The 10,939-nt window shown below is 49.0% G+C and overlaps 1 protein-coding gene across 1 annotated transcript; it reads right to left on the bottom strand.

Moving 5' to 3' along the window:
- Positions 1-2,027: 2,027 nt before the first annotated feature.
- FABP1 (fatty acid binding protein 1) lies at positions 2,028-7,132 on the bottom strand. The gene is made up of 4 exons (XM_009934744.2): positions 6,989-7,132; positions 4,713-4,885; positions 2,673-2,765; positions 2,028-2,142 (listed from the first exon to the last, which is right to left on the bottom strand). Exons 1-4 carry the CDS (start codon positions 7,053-7,055, stop codon positions 2,092-2,094), a joined length of 384 nt encoding a protein of 127 aa, XP_009933046.1. The 5' UTR covers positions 7,056-7,132; the 3' UTR covers positions 2,028-2,091.
- Between the last annotated feature and the right edge of the window lie 3,807 nt (positions 7,133-10,939).

The raw sequence follows: 10,939 nt of genomic DNA, 5'->3' as shown, positions 1-10,939 counted from the left end.
CACTTCCTTGTGATCATCATTTCTTTCCAATGATGGTCATGAATGGTTGACCAAGGGATGGTCAATGTGGAAAGCTGGTTCCAAAAAGTGTCATGTTTGCCTGTGGGCAGGGAGGGCAAATTGGATAAGACCAGCAGATGGTGTTTTGGTAGAGTAGTGTTTTTCTGATGAAAAATGATTCTGCAGCTGACAGAGGAGCAACATCAAACTGTAGGAACTTTGCAAGTGAGATTAAGTGGTGTTCCTACCTCAGGATAAATTAATTATGGTAAATTAGTCTCCTTAGTTAAAAATCAGAAGATGGCAGTAGTGATGGCAGTAGATGGATAGGAGATGATTCTGTGCCAGAAGCCAGTTGCACTGGTGTGGTGCACTGGCTGAGTGGATTGCTCTGACTGAATGAACGGTTTCCAAGGAGGGGGATCCACCTTTGCTCACCTGCAGGGTGAGCTGGGGGCTCTGATTCCTTTCAGGACCTACCTTTCAGCTTTGACAGATGCTTAATCAATTTTGCACTGAGCAAAAAAGGATAGTCCATGGATCAGCTACCAGTGGGCAGCCAGGGGAGCCAGTGATAAGTCTAAAGTTGGTTTTCTGTGTAAAAAAAAAATCTTTGCTCTTTGCCCATCTGTCTCAAAATCCAGATAGTTTGCTCCATATCTTCAGTGGCAGCCAAGAGATGAAAAGAGATGGTTTGTTCAAGAATCCTCTACCTGTTCCTCAGCAGAATAGCAGGGCAACAAACCCAGGGCTTTTTCTCTTTGATATTTCTCAGTGATTCGCTTATGTTTCTCCACATCTAAGATAAGTTCACTGGAGACCATCTGCTTTTTAGGAGCTATTGAGCTAGGCCTTTCCAGCTGTCCGTGAGGTGCCCATCTGATGCCAGTGTGACAATCCATATTGGTTCAGTTCCTAGCATGAGGATCAATGTCGACCTGTAACATGAAAACCTTCCCTGAAGAGACAGGAGTCATGAAAGAGATGCACATGAGGACAAATTGGTCCTTTAGTAGCACATATTGGGGTTGCAGGAGGAGGTGAGGAGGCACTGGTGGTGTTTTCGTGACATCCTGATCAGCTTTGAGTGGTTGTGAGAACATCATCCCAGGTAGGTGTATCACACCAGCAGTACACCCATTTCTCAGTGATGATTCCCAATCGTCATCCAAGCACAGGACTTGGAAAAGGTAGCTAAGAAGGAAGAGTTTCCTCTCCTGTGTCTGTCCAAAACCCACATCTCCATCCAGCCTGCAGTGCCAAGAGAAAGCATGGGAGATGCCTGTGGTGGTCCTTCCGTGTCTACAATGTAAGCAACTGGTGCCCATCTCCTGCCAGGAGAGAAAATCTGTATATCACCCTGGAAGGACAGTTCAATTCCAGCTCAGCTCAGTTTATCAGGGGTGGTTTGGAGCAAAACACACATTGGACACCTGCAGGCTGTCCAGGGCCCTCTTGCTGGTGGGGAGGGATGGGGAGGAGATGGGGATGGAGTGGCCAGAGCCTGTAGGGCTGGATCATTTTGCAGAGGTGTGAGGATGGGAATGGTGGTTGGGACACCCAAGCTGCCCCCATGCTGGTTTCTTCCCAAGGCAACTTTCCAGGCAGGATCATTGACATTTTTTTGAGCCCACCAAAAACTCCTCATCCTTTGGCCCTGCGAGTCACCTTGTGGTCACTTTGGCCATGTTTGTAAAGAAAGGGAGTAGCACCCTTTCCATGCCCAGTGCTCCTTCACCCACCCAGCCAGGGCAGCCATTGGTCATGACCCACCAGGACATCCCCAGCAGGATGCTGGCACCTGTCCACACAAAGTGGCTGGAGGAGTGCTTTTCAGCATGGAGCACATCTCAGAGGGTCACTCAATGACTCTGAACCTGTACCCTAGCCCGGCTCCATTCACTGACATCAGCACAGCCTTGGCTCAGCCTGTTGTCCAATTTCTACCTGGGCTTGTGTGAGCTTTGGAGGCTTGCATCTCTTTATAGCAACAGTGAAGAGGTTGATGACAATAATGAAGAGGCCTTTAATACAAATTTTACTTTAATGGACACATTTTACACAGTAAAACGATTGGTGTGTGCAGGGTCTCTAGATTCTCTTGCTGACTCTCTTGTAGGTGAGGTCTCCCATGGTCATAGTCTGAAAAACAAATGCAAAGCATTAGCTTTTCATGGCACTTGGCTCCAGACTCTACTTGGAAAGGATCTGGTCTTGCAAATCAACACAGGACTGGTCCCCAGTCTATCTGCTATAAACTGAATTATTAAAGCTTTGGATTTCTTGATGACAGAAGGATCAACGCAGATAGGGATAATCTGGCATCCCTCAGCTGGGATCAATGTGCTGCACCTCTCTTCTTTAAAAGTGCCAGGCCCAGCCACAAACATATATATGGGTGGGTGAGAACATGCCCTCATTGCATGAAACTTTGATCAGAAATGTCTACTGGGGTCTCACAGAGTACTTTTTGGATCAGACTATACTGAAAAGCTGCCTTCAGTGCCTGGCCAACTGACCAGCTTTGGCTACAGAGCCTGAGTGCAAGCACATGCTCATCTCCGGCACTTCTTTAAGGTCCCCAGGATCTCTGTAGGCTTTGCAGTGCCAGAACCCTGAAGGCAGCTGTATGTACTGTTACTCCAGTCACTGCTCCTCTTTTCTGCACTTACATGGGTGATGGTGTCTCCGTTGAGTTCGGAGACAGATTTCAGCCCTTTCACGGTTCCAATCAGTCTGTTGTTACCTTCCATCTGAACAAGACCCTGGCAGAGATGGAAAGAGACAGAGGCATTCATGTTATTGCTGGAGACCATGTCAACCTCTGCATTTTGACCTTCCCCTTCTGTACTGAGTTGCCACTGTCCCCTCTGCAAGCTGTCTGGAGGAAGCTGCTCCCCCGGTGATTTTCTGGGAGGCTTTCTGGGAGGAGGAGAAACAGTTGTGCTGGTGGTGACTACAACACAGCAAGGATATGGTTGTTTACTTTGGGCTCTACAGGGGTGCGATTTTGTCACTGTACCTACCTCTCTGCCCTTCAAATTAAGACTCACTCATGGCTCCTGCACTGTTAGGTGGCAGAGCAGGGACCCTTGGCATCCCTTGGCATCACATCAACACATGAATTTTGGGATAGGACAAGGCAAACTCTTTACCCTGCCAATACTCGTGCCTTCATGCAGCCCTCATACTCGTCAAAGCAGCTCCTCATGCAGCACCCAGATCAAGAGGAGCTGCACACCCCCAAGGAGAGGACTGAAGAGCCATCTGAGCTGGGCCAGGGCATGCCGTGTTGTCTCCTCTCTACCACCCACCTATTGCACATTGCTGCAGCAACCTCCCTTGGAATACCCATTCCAAAGGTTGATGGGGAGCTGGGAGACAGTGTGGGGCTGGAGGGAGTCTCATTCAAGGTGGGAATCAAATTAAGGAGTTTTGGAAAAACAGCCATGGCTGGAAAGCTCTCTGGGGAGCAAGAACATCTGCTGAGTCTCTGCCCCCCCAGGCGCTGCACACACCTCCAGACATCACTGACACCCCCAGGGGCAGATATCACTGATCATTGAAATTACTCAAAGAAATAACCAAGCAAAACCGATTTCTGTTAATCTATCTGTCCAGCTGTAAGACATGTCCATCTGCCCTTGAGTTGCTGAATTTATGGAGGGCAAAACTCTTCTGACAGCCTTTTCCCCCTAGTTTATGCACAAGGGTCTTCAGTGATGCTGGAAGTTGTGATACAGCAGGTACACCTCTCAGAGCCTGATCCACTGGGTCATTTCTTTGGCGATTGTTCCTCCTGCTTTCAAAAGTCCCTGCAATATCGTCTTCTCCTGAGGTAGGGGTAAGAGGAAGTACTTGCTGGTGGAGCTGTCTTGACATTTTATGAACCATTGAAAACTAAAGTCCAGGAATGGAAGCTCACCCAATTTCAAGGGTGATAAATCCTCACCTTGCCAAATTATCTCACCCAGCATAGACAGAAGCAGTGTAAAAGGCTAGCAGAGAATCTAACCGTTGCTGGGACTTAAAAGGAGAGATAGATTGGTTTATAGTTCATTGACTGACTTTCCTGCATTACCTTTAAGTCAACAAAATGAATGTGGGGTATGTTTTGTGCTGCAGCATGACAGAAAGTCAACCCTTTTCCACCTCAAATCTTTCTGACCTTTTGCTGGTAGAAAAATTTCCCAAAGCATCTCTAGTCCCTCTTTCCAAATGGGCTATTAAACTACTGTCTTCCAGCGTTTTCTGTACGGGCTATTAAAATAGTTTTAGAAATGCAAGGCTTCATCTGGAGAAGTGCTTGTTGGGGAGCTTGTATGGTGTTTTGTGAAAGCAAAGAGGGAAGGTGGGAACTTCAGCGTCTCGGGATCTGAGTTTCTTAGGAAGATGGCTCAGAAAAGGACTGTCATTTTTGGAAATGTGTTCCTAAGAGCCTTGCTGAGGACCTGCAGGGAGCAGGGCAGCAGGAGTCACATCCGCAGACTTGGTTTCAGCAGCTAGCCCCTTCCCATTACGTTAAATCATACATGCAAATTGTGAGAAATGGAACCAGGCTGGGGGATTAGCCAGGTCTTTGTCCTGTGTCAGCTTTGACATCTGTGGTCTGGTCATTCCCTTTGGCTCAAGTGCAGGGAGGGGTGGCTATAAAGGAAATTTAATGTCCCTGAGCCCCCACAGCCCTGGCAGACGAGGAACTGATCTCTCACCTTGACTTTTTCTCCTGACAACATCTCCATCTCGCACTCCTCCCCAATGGTGAACTCGTTGTGCAGCACTTTGGAGCCAGTGGTCACGGTAATCTTGAACTTGTTCCCATCCTGCACAATTTCGGTGATGCTCTTCAAGTCCTTGCCCTTCTGGATCTTCTCATCGGGAAGCCCTGCCCGGGAACAAGAGATGTTAGGTGGACCTCGGAACTATCGGTGGGCAGAGTGCTGCTGCCGAGTGAATGCAGTGGGATTTGGGGACCCACAGCTGGGACGATTTTTATTCTAGTGTGGAGAAGCCTCGCAAGAATGACAGTTCCCCAAGGCCCACATGGCCCTGAGTCTGCTGGGGAGGAAGAATAACAAGTGCTGTCATTCTGGATTTGTGTGAGAACTAGACTTCTTCCTTGTCCCACCAACTTGACTGGGAGCAGAACAGCTACCTCCCTGGCCAACCATCAAAGAGAAAGCAGAAACCCTGTCTTCATTCCTTCACTGAAAGGCAAGCAGAGAAAATGGAATAGATTGAGGCAGAAGCAGGGAACCAAGTGGATTTTTTATGAGATTCCGGGTCTCTTAGAACCAACTCACTAAACTCTTCTCCCAAAATCATGAGGAATAACTTCTTCACTCTGAGGGTGACGGACCACTGGAACAGGCTGCCCAGGGAGGTTGTGCAGTCTCCTTCTCTGGAGATGTTCAAGACCCGCCTGGACGCGTTCCTGTGCAGCCTGCTGTAGGTGACCCTGCTTTGGCAGGGGGGTTGGACTAGATCATAGAATCACAGAATCACAGAATGGTAGGGGTTGGAAGGGACCTCTGTGGGTCATCTAGTCCAACCCTCCTGCCAAAGCAGGGTCACCTACAGCAGGCTGCACAGGAACGCATCCAGGCGGGTCTTGTGGATTCTCCTTCTCTGGAGATATTCAACCTCCCTGGGCAGCCTGTTCCAGTGCTCCGTCACCCTCAGAGGGAAGAAGTTCTTCCTCATGTTCAGACGGAACTTCCTGTGCTTCAGTTTGTGCCTGTTGCCCCTTGTCCTGTCGCTGGGCACCACTGAAAACAGTCTGGCCCCATCCTCCTGACACCCACCCTTCAGATATTTAGAGGCATTTCTAAGGTCCCCTCTCAGCCTTCTCTTCTCCAAGCTGAACAAGCCCAGCTCCCTCAGCCTCTCCTCATAGCAGAGATGCTCCAGTCCCCTCATCATCCTCGTAGCCCTCCGCTGGACTCTCTCCAGTAGCTCTTCATCTTTCTTGAACTGGGGAACCCAGAACTGGACACAGGACTCCAGATGGGGCCTCACCAGGGCAGAGTAGAGGGTGAGGAGAACCTCCCTCGACCTGCTGGCCACACTCCTCCTAATGCACCCCAGGATCCTCTTGGCCTTCTTGGCAGCCAGGGCACACTGCTGGCTCATGGTCAACCTGTCGTCCACCAGGACACCCGGGTCCCTCTCCACAGAGCTGCTCTCCAGCAGGTCCGCCCCAAGCCTGTACTGATGCACAGAGGTCCCTTCCAACCCTGAACTTTCTGTGATTCTGTGAAACTGAAGCTGATCTTACAGGTAGAACCTCTCCAGCACATTGATAGAGGGGATTGTAAGAAAAGTGAAACTATAACAAAGAAGCCTTAATATTTTCTAGTTTTTAGTAGTCTTTAGTACTGTAACTTGTATTCCTGCATGCATAGTGATCTAATGATGTAACTGTGAAGAATTAGTGCAAAGCCTTCTGAACCCCTGCAGGAGTGCGTTCCCTGGCATGGACACTGGTGCAAATCTATCTAGACATGTTCATCATTAAGCATTTAAATGACTCCACTATTTTTCTGATGAATGGTGGAATCTGGGGCTTTGAAGCATTGCCAAGCAGCAGCAGTGGGCTGAGCAATGTCCTGCTTGCTTTCACATTCCACAGCCTGATGGGACAGATCTGCAGTCGCCCTAAGCAGGTCCTGCTGGTATAGCACTGCTGTGCTGTCCTGTGGCTGCAGAGGCTGCTGGGACCATTCTCCTGCAAGCCGTAAAACTTCACCCAGCATCTCTTGACCTCCAGCCACCAGCCAGAGAGATGCTTTCTTTTCTATTTTGAGATCGCATCTCCATGCATATGCATTTAAAAAAGCAATTGCCAGATGACAGACAGAAATAGCAAATCTGAGAGACGTTTTCAATCTACATCATCAGCGCATGCAGCGCATCAGCACAGCTGGACCCCCGAACATCAGTGGGCTCTGCGGAGGCAAAGCAGCACACAGCACCTGCAGGCACTTACCAAGGGCTTTCATAAAAGGCTCAAAATTTTCCTGGGACTGGAGTTCGTACTTTCCGGTGAAGCTCATGATGGAAAGGCTCTCTGTACTCCCAGCACAAGAGAAGGTGCCTTGCTGTTAAGTAGAGCTTGGTTTTATAAGGTCCTTTTGCTCTAACAGTTGGTCAGAGGTAAGATGATGTAATTCTTTTATGGCCATGTTCAAACATTAACGTAGAACTGGGCAATGGTCAGTGATAAATTGCTCTACATCTTACAGACCTCAGTTAACAACATGGGGGCATTACCCCCATTTTATGGAGGTAACAACATGGCATCCAGAAGCAAACGATAAAAATATAATTGTGCAAAGAGATTAATTATCAGAGGAACGAGCCAAATCATCTAATCAGCTTGCAGTCTGGAAGTACACATCTGGAAGAGGAGTAAGGAGTGAAAGATTATTGTGTCCCCTGGAGCTGACACTGGTGGGGTTTCTACTCGCTGATATGTGCACGCTGGGTCTTCAGCACTGGCATGGAGTAGTGGCTGCATGCTGGCAAGAATTAACTCTCTCGCTCCTTGAGATGCCTCACAGTCCTCTGTAACGGTGGGTTTTGGTGTAACCCTGATGTACCAGCAGTCACAAAATCGGCATTGTCCCCCAAGGAAAAAAACATAACTCAAAATTAAATCCTGGGCTTGAACTGGCCCATCCTGAAGACTGCAGTTTAATTCCGACTCCACCACTATGGCCTTGCCTCCAGAAATTGGTATGGGTGGATAGATGGACCGGTGCCATTAGTCATCGACCAGGCGCCACTGCTAAAATAGCTGTTTCCCCTCATTTCCCCAGAGCAGCCACAGTCACTCGTGTACTGATGGAGTGTCCCAGCCCTCAGAGCTGCATTCCTCCCAAACGCCGCATCAGAGGTAGGGCCAGCAACAGCCTCCAAGCCGAGCCCGATTCCTCCCTCCAAAGCAGGACTCAGGGCTGGGCGGCTCTCCAAGTGTGTTCCCCTTGGCTAAGTGTCCCAGGTTGCTGCACAGCATCTGAGCATCCATCCTCTGGGTCCAGACGCCCAGGCTCACCTTCTTGTTCCCATCTCATCCTTTGCCCCAGTGAACTCCTCCTCCCTCCCGAAGTCACCATCTCAGGGATTTTCCCCTTTTTGACTCACGTGCCTTCTTCTCCTTGCAATTCTTCCGTTCTGTCTTCTCATCTTTGGCCCTTTTTTAAATGAAATCATGGAGAAGTGTGAAAAAAAACCTGTTTCCTTCCAGTCTGGAGATGCTGCCAAAGCCCTCTGCAGCTGCCCATCCCACTCCTGCAGTCTCATCCTGGGGCTGCTGCCCTCCTCCGCTCTCTGCACTGCAGCGGTGAACAGTGATGCTGCCCGGGCTGGATTCAGCCTCAGTTTCTGGTTAATTAGTACAGGCAGTGTCTGCCTGACCAGCTAGGAGAGGGAAAACCTCTGCTGGTGGGTGAAGTTGGCTGGGGGGGGCCGTCCATGGGGAAGATCACCCCTCTGTGCCGCTGTGGGCGCCGGCCAGGTTCCAGAGCGCTCATGGAGGAGTTGATTCAGCAGTTTCTCCAAACAGCTTTTCAGCTTTTTTCCCCTTTTAGTCCCGGCTTCCCAACAGAAATGAGGTCACCTTAGGAGCTGCATTTCATTTTTCGCCCGCCCCAGGTAAATACCCTAGGGTCATGTGGGGTTGCGCTGCCACGTGTCCCTTTTCAGTGTCTTCTTCATGGGGACAGTGGTGACTGACCTCTCCAGCTGGGTGCTGGCAGCAGCTGGAGCTGGCAGCTCCCTGCATCTCAGCAAGTAATGTCCTCCAGCCATGGGCCACCTGGAAGCCTGTGTGCGCCTCCCATGCCGTCATGCCCTGGAGCTCTGGCTTCTCCTCCAGTCAGTTTGGGTCCCTCTCTTTGCATGATGAGGAGAGAGATTCAGACTTGAAAAAACATCGGAATATTTTTCACAGAATCACAGAATCACAGAATGTTCGGGGTTGGAAGGGACCTCTGTGGGTCATCTAGTCCAACCCTCCTGCCAAAGCAGGGTCACCTACAGCGGGCTGTAGAGGACCTTGTCCAGGTGGGTCTTGAATATCTCCAGAGAAGGAGACTCCACAACCTCCCTGGGCAGCCTGTTCCAGTGCTCCGTCACCCTCAGAGGGAAGAAGTTCTTCCTCATGTTCAGCTGGAACTTCCTCTGCTTCAGTTTGTGCCCATTGCCCCTTGTCCTGTCACTGGGCACTACTGAAAAGAGTCTGGCCCCATCCTCTTGACACCCACCCTTAAGGTATTTATGAGCATTTATAAGGTTCCCTCTCAGCCTTCTCTTCTTCAGGCTGAACAAGCCCAGCTCCCTCAGCCTTTCCTCATAATTTTTCTCAATCTTATTCATTTCAGAGCACAGTGCTCGTGATGCACTGTGGGATGATCACCATGCGAACGCTCCAGCCCTACGTAGCTCATTTTTCCCCCACTGCCATCAACCAGAGCAGCCTGGTGTTGTGGTTTTCATTAATTTTTTGGTGAGGTGCACTCCCAGACAGGCCACGTCTGATCACATCCCACTGCCAGGGCGGATGCTCAGTTCTCACCCATTTCCACCTGCAGGTTAGGGAGAAGGAGTGGCTGCTAAGTCAGTGGGGAGAGACCTTTCTCAGGTAACCCCAGCTATGTCCAGTGCAATGGTCACTTCTGAGCTGATGTCTAGGTGAGCTGAAGGAGAGAAATACGAAAAACACATCATGAGTAGTATCCCAGGGTTGCCTATCCCCCTCCAGCCTCTCCAGAAGAACCCTTCATGTCTAAGGGTTTGTAAACATTTCATATTAGACAAGATTAATCCAATCTTAGGTGGTTGAAGGGGCATGTTCTTTTCGCCGGCCCCCAAGGAAGCCAGACATCTCAGCCACTGCAGACTTCCCAGCCCAAGCTCTGCGTGGGAGATCCCTGCCAGCTTGAGATGAGAAATAACAACCAAGCTAACGAGACCGAAGCCTGAGAAATTATTTGATATAACCCACCAGGTTTTGTCCCACAGACTTTTAAACAGTTATCATGCCCAATCTGGGCAGCTGAACCCCTGGGAAAACCACCAGAAATTGGGTGAGAACTCCCCCTATGTAGGCCAGGCTCCTGAGGTCTGGATGTGACCCACCAGAGAATGTAATTGTGCGGGACTCTCTTAGTAGTTGGTAGAATTGGGCAACTCAGGAGAGAATTCACCCCATTTGGCACCCAAGTGGTATTCTGCATGTATCATCTCCTCACTGTGGATAGATATAATCTATTTATACTCACAGCTTAGGCTTGTTACATAAATGTGGACTATGGATCACTGCTGGTGAGTTTGGAAGTGCAACCAGCTGGCTTTTGATCAATGATCAGAAATAAAACCTCTTTGTTTTGTCTGCAAGTAGTCTGCTGGACTTGTGATCTTTTATTTCCCCTAGTAAAGAAATGCAGAAATTCTTATTAAAAAAGAAGAAACCCTTACTGAATGAAATTTGGCCAGGGTAATTATTACCTAGCCAGGCCTGCTGAGCAAACAGCAGGTGAGATAGATAAACATAATCTCAACAGCAAAGTTCAGAAAACTTGAATATCTCCCCACTAGAACACAGGATCTTTTAAAACATGACATCACTTTAACTTTCCAGGGCAAAGAGAATGCACCGGATTTGCATTAATACAAGGCTGAGTCAGTTGACCATTTGACTAAAACTAAACCCATTCCTGAAATCCTGGACCTGCTTTGTAGAAAGAGAAAAAGCATGGATCATTTTCAAAAGTTATTGGAGGCTACTTCTTGTGGGAAGCCAGCAGGTACTTCCTTGTCTAAGCTGCTTTGAAAATCAAGCGTAAAATCTTAGAAGCTTGTCAGAAAACAGGACACAAGGGTCTCATTTCTGCTTTTTGCACCTGGGTCAAAGGTATGAATGTGCAAAACTTCTCAG

Source organism: Opisthocomus hoazin, chromosome 5 (genome assembly GCF_030867145.1).
Source record: "Opisthocomus hoazin isolate bOpiHoa1 chromosome 5, bOpiHoa1.hap1, whole genome shotgun sequence".
In the NCBI taxonomy this organism is placed as follows: Eukaryota; Metazoa; Chordata; class Aves; order Opisthocomiformes; family Opisthocomidae; genus Opisthocomus; species Opisthocomus hoazin.
The sequence above is the reverse complement of the archived record's forward strand: the minus strand, read 5'-3'. Positions and strand labels throughout refer to the sequence as shown.

Bases quoted from the DNA above. Each gene is read 5' to 3' on its own strand.
- FABP1 (XM_009934744.2), bottom strand. From the start codon at position 7,055: ATGAGCTTCACCGGAAAGTACGAACTCCAGTCCCAGGAAAATTTTGAG. The intron at 4,886-6,988 runs GTAAGTGCCTGC...GTTCCCGGGCAG, and splicing joins GCCTTTTATGAAAGCCCTTG to GGCTTCCCGATGAGAAGATC. The intron at 2,766-4,712 runs GTGAGAGATCAG...CATCTCTGCCAG, and splicing joins TGTCAGGAGAAAAAGTCAAG to GGTCTTGTTCAGATGGAAGG.